The sequence below is a fragment of the Mangifera indica genome, chromosome 19, assembly GCF_011075055.1.
Source record: "Mangifera indica cultivar Alphonso chromosome 19, CATAS_Mindica_2.1, whole genome shotgun sequence".
NCBI lineage: Eukaryota > Viridiplantae > Streptophyta > Magnoliopsida > Sapindales > Anacardiaceae > Mangifera > Mangifera indica.
In genome coordinates this window covers 9,866,451-9,888,396 of record NC_058155.1, presented here as the reverse complement: position 1 = coordinate 9,888,396, position 21,946 = coordinate 9,866,451, and the positions used below count along the sequence as shown (strand labels likewise).

Genomic DNA, 21,946 nt, shown 5'->3' with positions numbered 1-21,946 from the left:
TGAATTGAATTCAAATTTGACTCTTTATATTAAGCTTGAAATTGAGTTTAACGATATGAAAAATCATTAAACTAAAATCCAACATAATACTTTCAAGTTAAATCGAACTTAAGTTTAATTTGTCTTGAATCTAGACATAACAAAACGAAAGAGTTTTTAGTGAACACCCATTTAAAAAAGAGCATGAGTTTTAGACTTTTTAATTAATACCCATGGATATTAGATTTTTGCAGCGGTGGGAAGGGAAAGGAAGACCTACGAGTCATCTATTATTTATTTCTTACTCATTTTCTTTTCTTTATTTTCAACATCAAATTTATAATATACCTAATACAAATTTCACATATTTTCTTTTCTTTTAATATAAAATGAACTCAAATTTATCATTAAATTAATTAATTTGTTGTGTTAGAACAAATTTAAAGAATTTGAGTTTTAAATACTTTGTTATAAAATATTTATTTAATTTTTAATGTTAAAATTTTGTAAATTTATGATAAATATTTTTATAATTTAAAGTAGATTTTAATTTTTCGTGTAATACTTATCCTTTTTATAAAATACGTGGAGAGAAATATATTATGAAATGAATATATTAAAATGATGAAAAGAAAAATAAAAGATTAATATTAACTGCAAACTTGGAGATTGAATCAGACCCAAAAGGATGGTTTGTGGTTTTAAACCTGGTGCCCGTTTGCTAGGCTGATTGAATCCATCCCTAATTTACAATCAGCGGCTAGCAAAATCAGACGGTAATAATTTGTGGCGCTTGATGTGGTCCAATAAAAATCCGTAACTGAGAATGATCCAATGAAATTAAAGGAAGTACGATTGTCCAAACACCCCCGTTGACAAATTCTACTGTGCCAGTCCCGAGGAATCGTTGGCTACTACTGACACAATAGCGACATCTCATACACATTTGCCGAGAACTCCCCGCACACTCCCCTGCACCTTCGCCACATCTAATCTAAACTCTCGCTGATCATCTCATGATTCATGAATCAAAATAGCGCTTTCCATTCTCCCTCTGATCAAACCGGATCCGATCTTTTCTCTCTTATATGTATATTTATATAATTTCAATTACATTCTGTCCGATCGCTACGCCTACATGACTCAGTCTCATTGCCGCACAAATCTCCCACTAAAGTTTTTTAGTAGACGCAATTCTTCGATTTTTAGGGTTTTATTGTCATAATTTTTTCTTTCATTACGGTCGTTATTTTTTATTATTTTTTATTGAAATGACGAAGTTATGTGCGCTTTGTTTAAATCTTTTCTGGAATTCGATTGTAATTTGATTGAAGACCTTCAGTTTTTGGAGATTAAGAGGCTCTCCAGTGAAAATGGCAGCTTCTCCTGTGAAATTTCTCTTCGGATTCTTGATGGTTTCCATCACATTGTGGATGGCCTTCATGTAAGTCATTCAATTTTGCCATATGTTTATGTATTTTTATTACATTCTTTATATAAGTGAACTTCGTTGATGATAAAATGGACCTGGCATTTGTTCTGTGGTGTAATAAGGAAATTACGAAAATGAAAGTGCTCTTGTGTATGATGTTGTGTAATTTTAAAACGTACACCATAATAAGGCGGTAGAAGAGAAAAATGAAAACTATCGAGGTGATGGTAGTTTTATTTGGAAGATATCAAGTTGCAATTTAAACTGCAAGAGAAGAAGAACACTATATGCTTAGGTTGTTGTTGAATGTGTTTCTGAAAGAGACGCATTGTGGAAAAGTCAGTGACCTTATCCAGATAATAGAGCTGTGTAATGGTTGCCATGACTGTAGAAATGATTGTAGCTTTGACATATTGGTGTTATTGTTTCAATGCATCACTCTACTTCCATTTTTGTGGCCGATATTTTTAAAACTGTTGTCATTGAACACCTTAGAATTATGTTTGAGCTCAAGTAGAGGCAATTTTTATTAGTTTTTTTGTAATGTTTTTCCAGCTATCTGCTGTGTAGTGTATGTTTGAAGTATAAGTGGGCTACCTTAAGGAAGTCTTTCCGCTTTTGTAATTTGGTGATTTTGAAATAATTTTATTTACAATGAAACTATATGTGCACACTTTTAACTACACAATTGGGTATGCAAATGATGAGTCATCATTGTGATTGGGTGATTTTAAAATTAAAAATAAAATAACATTAATCATATTATAATACATCATCTGTGTACATATAACTTTGCTCTTATTTAACTCTAAGAAGTTATTGTTGAATTTCCTCAAGTATCTTGGGTGCCTTATGAATGCTTGGCATTTGGTATATCTTTGGCAATAGTTTATGTTGTTGGGCATGGCATTTGTTTCTATTAATTAATCAACTTATCCACTGAAAGTTTTAGTAGACTTTATCATTCAAGAGCGTAGTATTATCTTCAGTTTTGCTTCTTTATCTCATAATCCACTTTCATCTGATGGTTTTTATCATGTGGTGTTGGTCTCCTAGAATTATGTGGAAGACAGGCTAAAAATGTGTGATTTTAGGCTCTGAAAAGGAGCACTGTTGTCAAGGATTTATGTTATTGAAAATTGAGATATAAGGTGGAGAAGGATCATGTAGCATACAACAAGGATTAACAATTTTAGTATTAAAGCTTTGCCATATTGAATTGGGTGGTTACATTTTATTATTTTGACTAGTATTAAAAAATATGAATTCATTCGTCATTGTGTGTTTTCTTTTGTTCTCTTACTGCATGATGGTTTACCACCAATCTTTATTCAAGTATACTCTTGTTTGTACTACCATTTATGTATATTTTAAAGATCAAGTGCTTCATTTTCTTCACCATCATTGATATGGTCCAGTTGTTCGTATTTGTCTCTACATTCTCATTATGCAATTTATCTTTCCTCAGGTTTGCCTCCAGGTTGGTGGCTTGGATTCTAAGTCGGATATTGGGAGCTTCTGTTGCATTCCGGGTTGGTGGTTGGAAATGTTTAAGGGATGTTGTGGTCAAATTCAAAAAGGTTCGTCTTTTGTACATATTACTGGGCCTGCTTTATTTTGAGTTTGGTTACTCAACGATGCATATGTACTTAAATCTAATCACCAATAGGGAAATTATCTTGTGGTTGGATGTAATCCTGTATTCTGTTATAGTAAAAACTTATTGTTCTATAAGTAGACTTTTGCCAGGGAGGAGAGCATATATAGGACTTATTAATTGGTGTTATGATTTATGTGTTTGCAAATAGCTTATGAATATTCATTGTAATTTTAGAAATCAGCCTTTGTTTTTTAAAAAATCAGTCATTATAGAAAATTACTTTTAGAAATTTTAAAAAATAGAAAGGTTTTGACACCGTGTTAGGTGCTCTGTTTCTGCTTCTTCATCCATCTCAATGCTTCTGGCATCTTTTGTGTGTAATCATGAAATGATCTTGAGATGTGTATGCAATCAACAGAAAATTAAACATTTAGATCTATTGCATGTATATTCCAGCTTTAGATAAATGTCTTATGAAATTATGATCTTCATCTTGTTTTGACTTTGATAATTTGTAGGGTGCTATTGAATCTGTAACTGTTGGTGAGATCAAACTGAGCTTACGTCAGTCCTTGGTCAAACTTGGGGTTGGTTTTATTTCTAAGGATCCCAAACTACAAGTGCTAATATGTGACTTAGAAGTTGTTATGCGACCATCAAGTAAAAGCTCAAAGAAAACTAAAACTCACAAATCGCGTTCTTCAGGCCGTGGAAAATGGAAGGTTGTCGCTAACACTGCAAGATTTTTGTCAGTTTCTGTAACAGATATGGTTGTGAAGGTAAGTCTTCTATACAAAGTTTCTCATTTTGTTTTTCAAAATCATTTTACCTTTCATTTGCATATGCATGTTTCTGACATTTTTTAAAATTAATTTTTAATATTATGCCATCATTGATCTTTATGTTTGACAAATGGTCATCTTTAATGGATTGAAAAATTGGTTTGGAACTCTAATTTTCTTGTATATGGTAGGGCTGAGAGTGGGAGAGAGAAAGTTGAGGAGAATTTGTGATTTTTAACACTTCTCAAGCAACTTATAGTTAGCTATTAATAAAGACTGGGATTCATTTGTTTATAAATTGTCAACCAAGAATTGCAGCAAGAACTTCTTGCAGATTGTTTTTAATATAACTGCATATTATTTCATGCGTTTTCATGGAGTTTTGAAGCTGAATATAGTTTGGTGAGAAGTCACCTTGTTAAAGATACATGTTTGAGTCTGAACTGGTTTGAAGATGTGAAGTCACATATGGTTGCTCTATGGCATCAAGTAAGAAAGACACTAGAGAGTTAATGAAAATAAAAGTAGGAACTTTTCACACACTTTTTTCCTTTTGGTTATTTGTTTACTATTCCAAATGCTTCACAATTCACTATAACTGTTTTCTGAGACCATGCAGACGCCCAAAGCTGCTGTTGAAGTCAAGGAACTGACAGTGGATATATCAAAAGAAGGTGGAACAAAGTCAGATCTGCTGGTTAAGCTACACATATTATCTCTTTTTGTATACATTGGTGAACCACGGATCAGTTGTGACCAATCATCCAACTTAAGCACCGGAGGATGCATTTCTTCCAGCCAAGCATCATTTGCCATGATGGAAAAGTCTTCTGCTCCATTTAGCTGTGAAGAATTTTCTCTCTCATGTGAATTCGGTCATGATAGGTATTTTCTTTTGATAAGTTTATCTGTTCATATTCCACATTTATAAACATGGTAATGTGACGAACTAAACTTGAAAGTCTTAGTTCATCATTGGATTTTCTATACTGATTTCATCTGTGCTTCATGTTTGTCTCTCCATCCTCTCTCTCTTTTCCCATCTACACTTTATTTAGAAGTATATACATGTTTTCTTAGGTTTGATGATACATGTGCTTGCTGTATGAACTCAAAGTTATGTAATCACTTCTTTCGGATGTAGGGAAGCAGGTGTGATCATCCAAAATGTGGATATCACCTGTGGAGATGTCACTGTGAGCTTGAATGAGGAACTGCTTTCAAAAAAGAAGAAATCACCAGATGCTTTTAGTCACTCAGAAAAAGTTATGGAGTCAACTAGTGATTCTGGGGCCTCTGTAAAGCCTGACAAAAAGCAAGCATCACTTGCCACACTTACAAAGTCTGCTTATATATTTCCAGAAAAGGCTAGTGACCTTCAACATGCTCTTTAGATAGCTTGAACTATGAACTTTCTGCTCAATGTTTGTTTCTTACTGTTTTCGAAATTGTCTGTCCTGTTAGTTTTTCAAAAACTGAGTTTTTTCATGTTTCTTTCCAAACAACTTCAGGATACTTCTTTTTCTTTATTCAATGAAATTTGAAATTTTTTTTTTTTTTTTAAAAGTTAATGCACTTTTCTGTGTAACTCTGTCATATTTTATCTCTGACTAAATTGCATTTGGTGACATTATGTATACTAACACTTTTGGCATGGTTAGGCATGGGGAAATTTTGAGTTCTATTGTCAGACACATGGTTTTCATTTGCAATTCCACATTTCTGTAGTTTAACCCTGCATATTTCTTGGTTTGTTGTTTCAGGCAATATCTGTAAGTACTTTACAACCTTTTTTGAGGTGTATGAAAAAATTTTGGTTGTAATTCGAATATCTGAGGCCTGGTTGGGAACTATTTTGCCTTAATTTATATGCTAACAATAACTTTTATTTTTCTTAAATAGGCTTGCTTCAATTTACCAAAACTGGAAGTCAGGTTTTTACATCAGGAACTTGGTCTTCTTTTGGAGAATAATATCATGGGCATTCAACTGAGAAGTACTAAATCAAAGTCCACTGAAGATGTTGGGGAGAGCACACGACTTGAGTTTCTATTGGATTTTAGTGAGATACATGTATGATTGGATTTTTTAAATCTTCTTTCAGTTCTTAAGTTTTACAATCAGCTTTCAGTTTGGTCTTCTTTGATAATGCATTTCTTTTTTTGTTTTTTTGGTTTTATATTTCAGCTTATTAGAGAAGCTGGCACTTCGATCTTGGAGATTTTGAAAGTTCATGCTATCTTTTCTGCCTACATTCCAGTTCAGGTGAGTCACGGGCAGTTAGGCCATTAGTGCCTTTGCTGAATATTTCACTTTACCTGATGTGTCTACTTGAAAGGGCAAGAATTGCACTGTTTTCTTTTTCTTTTTTGATAGTGAGCATTGGATCCTATTTAGTAGCATCATCTATTTGTCAAAATCTCTCTGCTTATGTGTTGTAACTTGATATCCAATCTGCATCATTTAAGGACAGTACTTGCATATATATAATTCTATAAATTATAAATTCAAGTAAACTTAAATTGATTAAAGAAGGATTACAAAACAGTGAACAAGCTATTCTCAGTATATCTACACTAGTTTGGGTTAGAAGTTGGGACTGCTCAGAAGTGGCTAATTCTGTCTAGACCTAGTGAACTGGAAAGTCAAATCAAATGGAACTGCAGTTTGTTTTGGTGTTGATCGTGGTGGTATTCAGAGATTTGATGTACTGCCTTTCTTTTAGTGGTTGAATTAGGTGGGTAGGGAGCTTTTTCCACCTACTTTGGCCGGTCTTCTGTTGGTGCATGTTGCAGATTCTCTTGATCAGGTTGGCTACCCTTGGAAATGACTGAAGCTTGTCACTAAGCAAGCTGGGCGACCTTTATCAATTCCACCTTCTGTAATTCTTTAAATTCTTAACTCTTCGTTCTGATTGGATTAGTGATAAGTATAATTTTACCAACCCTTTGAAATCTTGGAGAGGATGCAATATATTTTCATCTTATTGAGTGGGAAGAACTGCATTAATCTCCGTAGTCGTTTAACCCGTGTTCCATTTACAATGCCTATGGTATCAGTTTCCCCAACAATTTATGGTGTTTTCATCATCATTACTGTTATTGTTGTTATTACTATTATTTTTATTATTGTTATCACTATTATAATTTTCAAATCTAAGTTAAACTTTTTTGAACTTATTAAACTTTGACTAGGTGCTTCTATGTTTTATTGTGCCATTTTCTTCACTTAATCTTTTTTTGGATGCCATTGCTTTTCAGCCAACATCACCTGTCAGAGCTGAGATTGATGTTAAGCTGGGAGGTACTCAATGCAACATCATAATGAGTAGGCTAAGGCCATGGTTGCACCTTCACTTGTCAAAGAAGAAAAGAATGGTTCTTCGAGAAGAAAAATCTACTATTGAAAGGCCCCAATCAAGTGATTCCAAAGTTGTTATGTGGACATGCACTGTATCAGCCCCTGAAATGACTGTTGTGCTCTATAGTATCAGTGGTTTGCCACTGTATCATGTAAGTGTTGTGCTTGTCAGTTTGTTACTATCTCATATGGATTACAAGTATTCAACTTTTTATGGAACATACCTTGTTGCACCAGAGCTCCATGGTTGCAGCATTTTTATTATCCTCAGAATAAACCTTCAAACAATAAGTTTCCATGTTGAGCGTTATGACTTGGACATGATGAACATCATATTTAAGTTTGTAGGTAGAATAAATGGGGTGGTGTTATTCAGTTTATATTCAGTTGTAGCTCATAGAGACTGGCAACTCAAATTAAGTTGCACAAGTCAACTTAAAAGTAGAAAATTTCTAATTTGAAACTATCCAAATTTCTAGCATTGGAAACATAAAATTTTAGTGATACTTAAAGTAGTTCCTGTAATTTGAAGTTGTCATGCTCATGCAAATTACAAATATATTTGTTACATATTAGTAGGCAATGCAACTACCACCTCGTTGGAAGAGAAAAAATTGTAAAGAAGTCCTAATGTTATTTAGTATGTTTATTAAATTTCCTCTTCTATTAAGTATCATTTATTATTGCTATTGGATTCTCAATTCTTGCTGTTTTAAAAAGTAGTCATCCCCATTGTCTAGTTAATTTTTTTTTGTCTTGACTTTGAAACTAAAGTTATGAGTATGGCATTTAGATTTTGATGTACCTGTTGTAGGGTTGCTCACAATCGTCACATGTATTTGCAAATAACATTTCAAGTATGGGAACTGCAGTACACATGGAACTTGGTGAACTGAATTTACACATGGCAGATGAATATCAAGAATCCTTGGAAGAGAGCCTTTTTGGCGTGGAGACAAATTCTGGTTCCTTAATGCATGTCGCAAAGCTTAGTCTGGATTGGGGCAAAAAAGAAATGGAATCATCTGAAGAAAATAGCCTTAAGTCTAAATTGGTCCTTGCTGTAGATGTGACTGGTATGGGCGTTAATTTGAATTTCAAGCACATTGAGTCACTTATAATAACTGCCATGTCTTTTCAACCTCTCTTTAAAGCTCTATCTGCTTCTAGTAAAAGAACAACACAGAGCCGAGGTGGGCATGTTTCCAAATCATCTGGGAAAGGAACTCGACTCTTGAAATTTAATCTTGAACGGTGCTTTGTAAATTTTTGTGGTGACACTGGCTTGGACAACACTGTCGTTGCAGATCCCAAGCGTGTAAATTATGGATCACAAGGTGGTCAAGTTCTAATTAGTGTCTCAGCCGATGGCACACCACGTACTGCAAATATCATGTCTACTGAATCTGATGAATTCAAGAAGTTGAGGTACTCTGTTTCACTTGACATCTTCCATTTTAGTTTGTGTGTGAACAAGGAAAAGCAATCTACACAGATAGAACTTGAAAGAGCGAGATCTACCTATCAGGAACATTTGGAGGAACATAGACCTGGTACAAAAGTGACACTATTTGATATGCAGAATGCCAAATTTGTACGGCGTTGTGGTGGTCTCAAGGAGATTTCTGTCTGCTCTCTTTTTAGTGCTACTGATATTACTGTCCGATGGGAACCTGATGCACATCTGGCACTAGTTGAACTTGCCTTGCAACTAAAACAACTGGTACACAACCAGAAGCTTCAGGGACTTGGTGAGAAGCATATAGACGATGTCTCTCATGTAAGAGATGCTGAAGAGAAGAAAGAAGCCACCATGGAATCATATCATGTTGACAAGCGCAAGAAAAAGGAATCCATATTTGCCGTTGACGTTGAAATGCTGAGTATATATGCTGAAGTTGGAGATGGGGTTGATTGTATGGTGCAGGTTCAGTCAATTTTCTCAGAGAATGCTCATATAGGAGTGCTTCTGGAAGGACTTATTCTTACTTTGAATGGGTCCAGACTATTTAAAAGTAGCCGGATGCAAATATCTCGTATTCCTAGTACATCAAGTTGTTCATCTGATGGGAATTTGCCAGCAGCCACCACTTGGGATTGGGTAATTCAAGGACTTTTTATTCATATTTGCATGCCATTCAGGTTAGAGTTGCGTGCCATTGATGATGCTGTTGAGGATATGCTGCGGAGTTTAAAGCTTGTGATTGCTGCTAAAACTAAGCTTATTTGTCCTATGAAGAATGAAAGCTCAAAACCCAAAAAGTCTGGTGCAGTCAAGTTTGGCTGTTTGAAGTTTTGTATACGCAAGCTGACTGCTGATATTGAGGAAGAACCAATACAGGGTTGGCTTGATGAACATTACCAGCTGATGAAGAATGAAGCCTGTGAGTTAGCTGTCAGGTTAAAATTTCTTGAAGAATTCATTTCCAAAGCCAAACAGGCTCCTAAGTCTTCTGAAACTAATGATTCTCCTCATGAAAGGAAGGTTTGCTTTAATGGAGTTGAGATTGATATACATGATCCTTCTGCTATTGACAAAGTGCAAGAAGAAATTTATATACAGTCATTCCGTTCCTATTACCAGGCATGCCAAAATCTGGTACCAGCAGAAGGTTCAGGTGCCTGTAGGGAAGGCTTTCAGGCTGGTTTTAAGCCTAGTATTTCCAGAACTTCTGTTCTTTCCATTTCTGCTACAGAGTTAGATGTGACCTTGATGAGGATTGATGGTGGAGATGCTGGGATGGTAGAGCTTCTGAAGAAGCTAGATCCTGTTTGTGGGGAAAACAATATACCATTTTCTCGGCTCTATGGGAGTAATATTCTCTTGCATACAGGCACCCTAATTGCTAATTTAAGAAATTATACGTTCCCTCTTCTTTCTGCAACTTCTAGTAAATGTGTTGGTCGCCTTGTGTTAGCACAACAGGTTAGCTCTAGCTGTCTTTCCCTCTTTGCCTTTCCTGCTCTGGAACTTCTAATTTTTTTTTTTTTTTTTCGGTGATGTGTGCTTGTTGTTCCATTGTTATCCATCTTTAGATATAAAATCTTCAATTACACTTAAATGAACAAAGTTTCGCAATCCAATAAGCAATTGTGTGAACTCATGCTATCATAGAACCTGTGAGATAGAAGGGAGATATTACAAGAGGGAGTTGAAGGAGGGTATGTAGGACATGGCAACCATAAGGCTTATAGGGGACCTATTTATTGAGAGCATGGGATCTGTATTTCATAGTAACAATCTATGTTTAGTTTCAGCTCCCTAAATTATCATTTATTAACTTGCAAAAGGTAAATATTTTTATGTCTATGTTTGAGCCTTATGATGATCTGGCTTTGTTGTTTGGGTTGTTATCATTTCTCTAGGGTCACAAATTTCAGCCATAATTATATGTTGTCATGATTGTAACTGATCCTTGCTTGAACTAGGCCACATGTTTTCAGCCCCAAGTTTACCAAGATGTCTTCATTGGAAGATGGAGAAAGGTGCGCATGCTTCGTTCAGCAAGTGGCACAACTCCTCCTATGAAAACATACTTTGATTTGCCTCTGTCTTTTCAGAGAGGAGAAGTGTCCTTTGGAGTGGGATATGAACCAGTTTTTGCTGATGTGAGCTATGCTTTTACTGTAGCTCTTCGTAGGGCTAATTTAAGTATTCGGAATCCAGGTCCCCTAATTCAGCCACCAAAGAAGGAAAAGAGTTTACCATGGTGGGATGATATGAGAAATTACATTCATGGAAATATCTCCTTGAGTTTTTCTGAAACCAAATGGCACGTTCTTGCGACTACTGATCCTTATGAAAAGCTCGACAAGCTTCAAATTGTATCAGCTATGATGGAGATCAAGCAGTCAGATGGTCGTGTTCATGTTTCTGCAGAGGACTTCAAGATATTTTCGAGCAGCTTGGACAGTATGGCTAAGAGTCGTGGCTTAAAACTTCCTGCTGGCATATCTGGTCCTTTACTTGAAGCCCCGGTCTTTACTCTTGAAGTTACAATGGATTGGGGATGTGATTCTGGAAATCCAATGAATCATTATTTATTTGCACTTCCTGTTGAAGGGAAACCTCGTGAATATGTTTTTGATCCCTTCAGATCTACTTCTCTCTCCCTTCGCTGGAGTTTCTCTCTTAGATCTGCTCTTCCTGCTTCTGAGAGCTCACCCCCATTTACTTTGGCAGATAGCACCATTGTAGATGGAACTGTCTATGGTCCACCTTATAAGTCTGAGAACACTCCAGTAGCTTCACCAAAAGTGAATGTCGGTGCTCATGATTTAGCATGGTTAAGCAAATTCTGGAACTTGAATTATCTTCCTCCTCATAAATTGCGTACTTTCTCTCGGTGGCCTCGTTATGGAGTTCCGAGATTCATAAGATCAGGGAATTTGTCATTAGACAGGGTTATGACAGAATTCATGCTCCGCATAGATGTTACACCTACTTGTTTAAAGCATATGCCCTTAGATGATGATGATCCAGCCAAAGGATTGACAATTACCATGTCCAAGCTGAAGTATGAAATTTGTCTCAGTCGTGGCAAGCAAAAATATACTTTTGCATGCAAGCGTGATCCCCTTGATCTCGTTTACCAGGGTATTGAGCTTCATGTGCCTAAGGTTTTTATAAATAAAGAAGATCACACCAGTGTGGCAAAGGTAGTTCAAATGACTAGGAAAAGTTCTCAGTCTGCCTCCATGGATAAAGTTCCTAGTGAAAAACGTAATGTTATGAATGGTTGCACTGAGAAACACCGTGATGATGGATTTTTATTATCTTCTGACTATTTTACGATCAGAAGGCAGGCCCCAAAGGCTGATCCTGCTAGGTTATTAGCATGGCAAGAGGCTGGAAGAAGAAATCTTGAGATGACATATGTGAGGTCTGAGTTTGAGAATGGGAGTGAGAGTGATGAGCACACACGGTCTGATCCAAGTGATGATGATGGATACAATGTTGTAATAGCTGACAATTGCCAGCGTGTTTTTGTTTATGGTCTTAAGCTTTTGTGGACTATAGGGAACAGAGATGCTGTTTGGTCCTTTGTTGGTGGAATATCCAAAGCATTTGAACCTTCAAAGCCTTCTCCTTCTCGACAATATGCGCAGAGGAAATTACTAGAGGAGAAACAGAAAAATGAAGTTGAAACACTGAAAGATGATGTTTCTAGGTCCCCCTCTACCAGCAGTGCTGCAGTTTCCCCCTCTCAAGAGGGGGAGACAGCAGGAACGATTTCATCTCTGTCACAGTCAGTTAAAATGGAGAATTCATCGTCTGTTATGGTTGGTATGTCTTGAGAACACTTTCACATGAACTTAAGCTTCACAGTGTTATATTTTACAGAGTCATATCACAATGAATACCAGCATTTTAAATACTTATTTTGAGCTTGCTCATGAGAATGAATTGTCTATGAGATGTTTTGCTCTATTACTCAGCTGAGATGCACTTGTTTTGCTTTATTACCAGAGAAAAATGAGAGTATCAATGATTTTGAGGAGGAGGGCACTCGTCATTTCATGGTCAACGTTATTGAGCCACAATTTAATCTTCATTCAGAAGAGGCCAATGTAAGTTCTGATGATACTTTCCTGGTACGATTGCTTTTATTTTTAATGTGGGTGGGGGATCCTGTGGAAATTATGTTTTGCCATAGTTAGGTTATAACTCCCAATCCTATAATAATTGAGTGTTTTACTTCAACTTAAAATGCTCCGCAGAGTTTCCTTTTGCCAATTTTACTTGAGTAGTGCAATGTGCACAAACAACGACGTATCATCATATGATTGGATAACTGAAAATTAAAGATAAAACAATACCAAATCACATAGCGATACATCATTACTTGTGCACAACTTTGTGCACATAGTTTTATTGATTTTACTTACCATATCCTGTTGTTAATTATAGTGTTCTGAATTTGTAATTATTTTGACAATTTTGCTGCATGCTTATTTATTGGTAAAAGATTTTTCTTTGAATTTATGTTATTGTGCTTGTATACATCTCAAATGAAGTGTATTACAAGGATTGGTGTCAAAAGTTTTTTCGAGCATCAATGAAATATTAGCTTCTATCAGTCATAAAATTTTTCGTATGCTGGGAATCACTTTTGAATCTAAATCATCAATTTGACTTATGCAGTGGAACTTGAAGAAATTGGAGTTCTTTTTTTTCAAGTCCAAATTTTATGACATTTTTTATTAGTCTGTATATTGATTTGGTCTTCAGTAGTTAATAACAAATGATAGACATCATTTAACTTATTTTTTATGTACTTACAGGGTAGATTTCTGCTTGCTGCTGTCAGTGGTCGTGTTTTAGCCCGATCGTTTCATTCAGTCCTCCATGTTGGTTATGAGATGATTGAACAAGCACTTGGTACCACAAATGTACATATTCCTGAATGTGGACCTGAAATGACATGGAAACGCATGGAGCTTTCTGTAATGTTGGAGCATGTTCAGGCTCATGTTGCACCCACTGATGTTGACCCAGGGGCTGGACTGCAGTGGCTTCCTAAAATTCGGAGAAGCTCTCCAAAAGTAAAGCGCACTGGTGCTCTACTCGAAAGAGTTTTTATGCCTTGTGATATGTATTTTCGATACACAAGGCACAAAGGTGGGACTCCAGATCTGAAGGTATGCAAGCATTTCCTACCTATACATATATAGTTTTCTGCAATCTGGACTATAAATTTAGATATAAAGTGTGGGCTGGTACATGAAGTGAGCTTGGCTACATTGTCTAGTTCACTTCATAGAGAGGTCTGCACTAGCTCTCTTCACAGGGAGGTCTGTGCTTTCTTATCATATGGATGTCATACCAGAGAGACTATTTATAATAACAATAGTGTTGGTTGAATACGCCGTTGTAAATGATTTTCTTGTTTTATGATTTATTCTTCTGCAGGTGAAGCCCTTAAAAGAGCTCACTTTCAATTCTCACAATATAACAGCTACGATGACATCTCGCCAGTTTCAGGTTATGCTTGATGTGTTGACCAATCTTCTCTTTGCACGGCTTCCCAAGTGAGTATATGCATATTTCTTTTTTCATTGTTTTCTTTTCTCCCCAATTTAATTCTCTTCTTGTGTGCATGTTCAGAAGTTTAAATTATGTGGTTACTTATTGTACAAGTTTTCCATATATTTATACTACAGGTCTTGCTGTAGATAGTGTTGGTAGTTCTAGTATCTTCTCAGAATCTATTCGGCCGACCTTTAGTCTTTACTCTTGCTGACATTATTTCATGCTCATTAAACACATTGTAGATTTAGGGATGAATTTAACTTTTGGTGTATTTGTCTAATAAAATATTTGTCTATCACATTTTGATTGTTTTCAGACAGCTGTTAGTATCACAACATGATTGTTTTCATTCAAGTTATTCTTTACATCATTTTTTCTTGATGTATATTGTTCCTTGAGAGATATCTATTTTGTAGTCCATAAGGCACTTCATTGAATATGTGATCTGGGCATAAACAAAATTCTGGTATTTGATGCAGAAAGCTTGTTATTCAGGCCTTGAAAAAGTGGTTTGACTTTTAGTCTTTATTCTTGGTGACATCGTTTCGTAATCATTGAACACATTGTAGAGTTAGGGATGAATTTAATTTTGGTGTATTTAAATTGTGTCTGAATTTGTTTAATAAGATATTGTCTATCACATTTTGATTGCTTTCAGACAGCCGTTAGTATCACAACATGGTTGCTTTCATTTAGGTTATTCATTACATCATTTTTTGTTGATGTATATTGTTCCTTGAGATTCTTTTACTTTGTAGTCCATAAGGCACTTATTTGAATGTGTGATCTGTGCATAAAAAAATTTCTGGTATTTGATGCAAAAAGCTTGTGATTCAGACCTCGAAAAAGCAGTTTGTCCTTTCCTACTGAAGATGATGAAGATGTTGAAGAGGAGGCAGATGAGGTGGTTCCTGATGGCGTTGAAGAGGTAGAACTTGCAAGAATTAACCTTGAACAAAAAGAACGGGAGCATAAGTTGATTCTTCATGACATTAGGAAATTGTCTCTGTATTGTGATACTTCAGGAGATATATGTCAAGAAAATGAAGGCAATTTGTGGATGGTAGCCAGTGGGAAATCAACATTGGTAAGGAAAAATCTTTCTAGTTATCTCTTTATCCTGATGTTGGTATTTCATGAAGATAATGCTTCTCTATGATTTAAGAACTATTTGCTTTCTGTATTGGGAAGTTCTAATCCTTTTATATCTGTTTTTAAATACAAATCTGTTTATGTTAGATGTCCCAATTTCCAAATAATAAGACATTTAGGGTTTGAAGGGGTTGATCACGTTAGAGCTGAGGAGATTGCCTTTGGTGCTCTTACTCAGTAGGTTCACAATTTTTCTCTAAACACTGCACCTGATTTTTGAGTCAGTGGATCACATTTCAGTTCATTTGGGCCCTTGCAATCTGATTTTAGAATTTTGATTGCTCGATACATGTAGGGGAGTACTTATATTAAGGTTATATTTATGTATTATCCAACAAATAAATTATGATTCCCCTATGTGCTACGGTATCCTGTGTTTAATAAATGATGCACCTTTGTAGTTGGTTTAGCAACCACTAGTACTGGTAAATATTGGCTAATTCTGTGTCTTTCAGCAAGACAACTTTATACATATTCAAGCTACCACTGCATATTGTGCAAATATCTGATAGAAAATCTAGGTTGTGTTCCTAATCGATATCTAGGTCTATCATCATTGAGAATATATATTTGGGGTTATTTCCATATCCAAATTTTTTATTATAAATATTGTTTCCATGAGAAGTCTTATGCGTATTATTATATAGTATACCTGCATATTGTAATATTTATTAAGTTATAACCTATCTGGGTATTATTAATATCCAATTCCAACCTTGGTCCTGTATACCGAGTAGTAAGCATTCTGAGTCCCAAATATATGGAGTTAGCATAAACAGAGCATGTGTATAAATGAAACCTATGTAATGCAATATGATCTTTTTGCTACAGTTGTTTTCTCCATGTTACCTGAAATGAGTTATGAATGTATTATGTTTAGTCCTTGTGATTATTCAATGTTTATTTCTTTTTTTTGGATTGAAACTTCCCTGTATTCTTAATAGGCTGATCAGTCAAGAAGACATCAGCATGAAAAAACTCTATTTGTTTACCAATCTCTGTGTCTAAACTATTATATTTATCTTGATCATGACTCATTTTGGCATGGTTCTCTGCACATTGATTCAAAATGTTAATGTGCAAGCTGTACTGATCTTGAAACCAATTATGCCAATGGGGAAGAAAAGAGTATTATAGCTGCAGACAAATGTATTTATGAGTTTGCTATGGCATTTGTTTTGATAATGTAATCATAAAACTTTCCTAGGGAATTTTAAGGGCATGATAGTTGAATTATTAGTACTTTTATTACTAGGATCAAATAGCGGTTTGACATTCTCGAGATGTTTGGACTGTTTATTTGGTTAGCTGACCTACTTTTTCATATATGTACATGTAAGTTGTAGCATTAGCAATTTATTGTCTCTATGTGGCTTGTTCACAATCTTTATATGTGTCTTTTCCTGTATGCTGTTAGATGCTTCTATGGAGGACTTTATGTAGATTTACGTTTTGCTTTGAGCATGTGTAATGGTACATGTTCATGGATTTATATGCTCGTCTCTACAAAAAGCAAAAAAATCTATTGTATCCTTACTGATTATAAATTCTTCAGCATCCTTAGATGATGAATAATGGTTTTTTTTTTTTTTCCCACTCAGATACAAGGACTGAAGAATGAGCTTGTAAATGCACAAAACTCTAGGAAGGAAGCTTCTGCATCTTTACGGTTGGCTCTGCAGAAAGCTGCTCAGTCACGACTGATGGAGAAGGAGAAGAACAAAAGCCCATCATATGCTATGCGAATTTCCTTGCAAATTAACAAAGTTGTTTGGAGCATGCTTTTGGATGGTAAATCTTTTGCTGAAGCTGAGATAAATGACATGGTGAGTTTCTAAAGATATGATAACCTTGGGAAGCATGGGTGTTTTGCTTTTCTTCTTTTTGTCATTTTGTACTGCTACATCTCTATAATAGAATGATTATTGGTTACATATGATACTGGTTTTGGTTATTCTGTACCATGCAGTTTGATAAGATCTTTTACTATTTTAGCTTCTTGAGAAAGCAAATTATTCTTTATTAGTCTACTGGCTTTGCCAATGCTTTACTTACTGTTATGTAAAAGTTGGTTTTGTGAGGATGTGACTGATATAGTTTTATTTTTCTTGATCATCTCTCAGATTTATGATTTTGACCGAGATTACAAAGATATTGGTGTTGCTCAGTTTACAACTAAGTACCTTGTTGTAAGAAACTGCGTGCCACAAGCCAAGTCTGATACGCTTTTATCACCATGGAATCCTCCGCAAGAATGGGGAAAGTATGCACTTTTTCCTTTCCTGTTGTACTTGTTGATATTTTGTGGTGCTCCTCTCAGCCTACTTCCTTCCATAGTGTTTATTTGTTATAATTGTGTAAAAGGTTGAAATTCTTCTCCATTTTCTTGTTCTAACGTGGTTGTTATTTAAGTTCTTTCAAGGCCAAGCTCCAACTTAAGCTGGCACAAGCATGCTTGACCCTGGTCTTTTTCTGGCCTACTTAGTTTTATATTAGTCGACACTTCTTTTTTACATTATTGAGACTGCTGAACAGCAGAATTTAATGGAGCTAACAGTTATTTTAAAAAAATAAATCTTTTTATTTAAATATTGCAACTTCATGAAGAAGGAATACCTATTTTTTATTAGAGTAGCACTATATACATAAACAATGGGCACAAACTTAGGCACAAACAATGATATGTCACCATATGAATGGGTGTTACTTTATCTTTAATTCAAAATCCTCTAATTATATAACGATATGTCATTGTTTGTATACAAGTTTATGTACATGATTTTATAGTTCATATATGGGAAATAAAATAACTGTCATGTCATACGATGTTCCCACTTCACCATTGGCTAGAATTGGTGAACAAAAAAAAGAAAGTATGAAGATTATAATTTGTGTGGGAGAAGTGACAAGGCTACCACACAAAAATGGCATCAGTTTGATGCAAAACATGTTGCTTTCTTATGTGTTTTTGTGTATTGCACCATGCGGTTAAACTCACATAACCTTTGTTTGAAGTGATACCATGCTGAAACAAATGAATCAGAGGGTTTTAGGAGGATAGATGTATAGAAACTCTGATCTTATTGCAGTGCTGGTGGTAAGTCATCCACTGGACAGGGGCCGCCTAACTAATACTTAGAAAGTTTTATGCCATTTCTGTTTTTCTGGCATCTTCTGAATACATGTTAATTAAAATTAATTTTATAATTTACTTTTTGCTGCAGAAAAGTCATGCTTCGAGTTGATGCAAAGCAGGGAGCACCGAAGGATGGAATCTCTCCTCTTGAACTTTTCCTGGTAAGTTACTTTTCTTGTTTCACTTTTATATTAAAGTTATTGCTAGATAAATCGGATTTTTCACAATGACATAAAATCATATTCATTTATTGATCAGATTTGATGTATTTTAAACATAATTACTGAGCATTGCTATATATTCCATATCATGTATAGCTGCAACTGCAAAGCATCCTTTTGAAAATGCAGCGGATTCATATCTTCATTACTTGTTTGATCTTCAATTCTGGTGAACTATTTGTCAATTATTTAATCTGAGGCCTTCTTTTGCAATGTAGGTAGAAATTTACCCACTCAAGATTCATTTGACAGAGGCAATGTACAGAATGATGTGGGGGTATTTCTTCCCAGAAGAGGAACAAGACTCCCAACGGCGGCAGGTAGTTGGAGGTTTCAATGATTTAAAATTGTAAACAAAAACCCATGTTGCGAGCCATGACCAAAATAATAGCTTCATTGTTTTAGATGCCAATGTGATTAGTGATCTACATGATTGGTGTGCAGGAAGTTTGGAAGGTCTCAACAACTGCTGCTGGCAGACGTGGTAGTAAGAAAGGTTCGTCAACGCATGAACCTGTCGCCTCAAGTAGCCATCCTACAAAAGAGTCTGACATCTTATCCAAACAAATTGCCTCTGCAGTACCCCTTTCTGCTTTAACCAGTCTATTATCTGCTGATACTTTGCAAGTGAGCATCCAATATTTCTTCTGCCTTTTTGCTCTTGATGCAATCTCTTTTTTGATAAGATTGAAAACAAAAAAGGTTTACCGAAGAGTATAAACAAGGAGTACAACAAGGTTGAACCAGTAGTCGGCCTTGGTTCTCCTGACAAATTTTCTTTCTACATCAAACACAAAAGCAGTCTTAGTTAATGAAAAAGATTAGTAACATTGGTAATGAATAAAAAGTTGTCCTTAAATACTGAAATGTTAGAAACAAAAGAAGTCAACTAAGGATACCATATAAGTATCTTGGTTCTGTCAAAATAAATATCTTGAAATTATTTGGAAACCAAGGTTAGAGTTCTAGCATCTTTGATGAGTTTGAAGCACTAACCTAAAATGATGAGCAACGAAGAAATAAAGGTTGACATTTTATATTCTTTTTAACGTATAATACAGTAGTTTTTGTTGCAATCTTTAGACACAAGATCTATAGGAACTCAAACTTCTGTTTTCTAAGTTCAAGCTATGTGCTTTTGATAAATTTTGTGCTAATTGTATTTGTAGGCATTAAAGTTGCCAAATGTGAAGACAAGTGCTGCTCGTGGTTCAACTCCTGAGCTTAGAAGAACATCTTCTTTCGACAGAACTTGGGAAGAGACTGTAGCAGAATCTGTAGCTAATGAACTTGTCCTACAGGTTCACTCTCCCAGTGCTGCGTTACTTGGTTCTCTTGAGCAACAAGATGACAAGAGCAAATTGAAAGACTCCAAGCCTGTGAAGCCTGGTCGATCATCACATGAAGAAAAAAAGGTCACCAAAGTGCAAGAGGAGAAAAGATCTAGGCCTCGAAAAATCATGGAATTTCACAACATCAAGATAAGTCAGGTTGTTTCAGTTCATGTGGAATACTCTGTTGTTTTGCATTGCAATGCCTTATTATTTTTATAGGTAGATTTACATTATTCTGGTGTAGGTCGAGCTACTGCTTACTTACGAAGGATCAAGATTTGTTGTGAATGATCTTAAGTTGCTGATGGATACATTTCATCGTGTTGAGTTCACTGGCACTTGGAGGAGACTCTTCTCACGAGTAAAGAAGCACATCATCTGGGGGGTTCTAAAGTCTGTGACTGGAATGCAGGTAATATAACTGCGATGTGATTTTTTTCAATCACTTTTTGTGTAAGTCCTTTTATGTTAGTACAAAATTGACTCTTTAAATACACACACACATGCAGCTGATAACTCATTAACATGTGGGGGGGGGGGGGGGGGGGGGAGATCAGCCGTGTTTTTGAGTGTTATTTATCTAGTTGGTAAAGACATTTGGCATCATAATATGATTCAAGCAAGTATACAATATATTTTTACTCTTAGTGTTGAACCTACTCATATTCTTCCTATTTTGCAGGGTAGAAAGTTCAAAGACAAAGCACATAGTCAACAACCTAGTATAATTACTGTTCCTGACAGTGACCTTCATTTGAGTGATCCTGAACAAGGGCAAACAGGGAAACCTGATCAGTATCCAATAACCTTTCTCAAGCGGCCAAACGATGGAGCAGGTGATGGATTTGTAACTTCAATAAGGGGACTGTTCAATACCCAACGTCGCAAGGCCAAGGCATTTGTGCTGCGGACGATGAGAGGGGAAGAGGATGATTTTCAGGGGGAATGGAGTGAAAGTGATACAGAATTCTCCCCCTTTGCCCGGCAGCTTACCATAACAAAAGCTAAGAGGCTTATCAGGCGACACACAAAGAAATTTCGGAATAGAGGACAAAAAGGTTTGTTGATTTTTCCCTCTTATATAATGATCTGTGATTGCAACGTGGGGATATTTTCATATCTGCTGCTATAATTTGTTAATCCTGCATTTAGACTAATCAATCTTCCTCAATCAGGTTCACCGTCCAAGCAGGGAGAATCACCATCATCTCCAAGGGAAACCACACCATTCGAAATTGAAAGTGACTCTTCCAGTGGATCATCACCATCACCTTTTGAAGATTTTCATGAGTTGGGTACATGATAGTGTTCAACTTTGGGCCTTGTATTCCTCTCAATTCATGTATGGAAGACTCGGATGAAGCTATCATAAAATAAAATTAGGCATCAAATAAAACCAGGCTAAGCTATTCCCGAGGATGAAATACACGTCGGCTAAGCCTTCCATTCCACTACATGAGACCTCATTTCTTCCGCGCGTCCCTCATCAATCATCTAGCTCTGAAGATTTCTAGACACACAGGCGTTTTAAGTTATATACGGGGCACCAGATATCATAATTTTGTACAAACATTCAAAAGTAAAATTGAATAAGAGCAGATAATTTAATGAAATTGTCCTTGCTAGAATTATGTATTATTTTTGGTATTTTCAACTCTGTTTGGGACATATTCTACATAGTCCAAAAATTGAAAAGAGTCGACCTTTTTTAGGCCCTTTTTTTGGGGGTATTTCTAGGTGTGACACGTACTTTTTTCCCCCCCGAAAACACGTGCACGGTTGAAAATGTTGAAAAAACAAAAACGATCGTTTGATCAAATAATCTCTCAATATTTCTCGTATCTGCTAATGAAGATTGGTTCTAGCAGTCATCTTTCAAGCAATTTTTAAGTGCTAAATCTCACATCAACAGCTAAA

At 35.7% G+C, this 21,946-nt stretch overlaps 1 protein-coding gene across 2 annotated transcripts; it reads left to right on the top strand.

The window, feature by feature from the left end:
* Positions 1 to 819: 819 nt before the first annotated feature.
* Positions 820 to 21,642, top strand: LOC123203278 (protein SABRE). Of its 2 annotated transcripts, XM_044619589.1 has the most exons (23): positions 820 to 1,423; positions 2,880 to 2,991; positions 3,530 to 3,790; positions 4,413 to 4,678; positions 4,938 to 5,160; positions 5,696 to 5,866; positions 5,981 to 6,058; positions 7,054 to 7,305; positions 7,968 to 10,079; positions 10,583 to 12,440; positions 12,624 to 12,724; positions 13,439 to 13,795; positions 14,067 to 14,185; positions 15,024 to 15,273; positions 16,940 to 17,164; positions 17,462 to 17,601; positions 18,563 to 18,635; positions 18,914 to 19,015; positions 19,140 to 19,322; positions 19,865 to 20,185; positions 20,274 to 20,441; positions 20,712 to 21,087; positions 21,205 to 21,642. In XM_044619589.1, exons 1-23 carry the CDS (start codon positions 1,353 to 1,355, stop codon positions 21,330 to 21,332), a joined length of 7,947 nt encoding a protein of 2,648 aa, XP_044475524.1. In that variant the 5' UTR covers positions 820 to 1,352; the 3' UTR covers positions 21,333 to 21,642. The 2 variants fall into 2 exon arrangements, with proteins under 2 accessions (XP_044475524.1, XP_044475525.1); XM_044619590.1 differs by lacking the exons at positions 820 to 1,423; positions 2,880 to 2,991; positions 3,530 to 3,790; ... (2 more) ...; positions 5,696 to 5,866; positions 5,981 to 6,058 and having other exon boundaries at positions 7,172 to 7,305; positions 8,026 to 10,079.
* The last annotated feature ends 304 nt before the right edge of the window (positions 21,643 to 21,946 follow it).

What these genes read in the sequence shown, in the direction of transcription:
- LOC123203278 (XM_044619589.1), top strand. Translation starts at nt 1,353, where the DNA reads ATGGCAGCTTCTCCTGTGAAATTTCTCTTCGGATTCTTGATGGTTTCC. An exon ending in CTGCCTACATTCCAGTTCAG is followed by an intron (nt 6,059 to 7,053) that starts GTGAGTCACGGG and finishes ATTGCTTTTCAG; the next exon opens with CCAACATCACCTGTCAGAGC. An exon ending in GTGGGACTCCAGATCTGAAG is followed by an intron (nt 13,796 to 14,066) that starts GTATGCAAGCAT and finishes ATTCTTCTGCAG; the next exon opens with GTGAAGCCCTTAAAAGAGCT.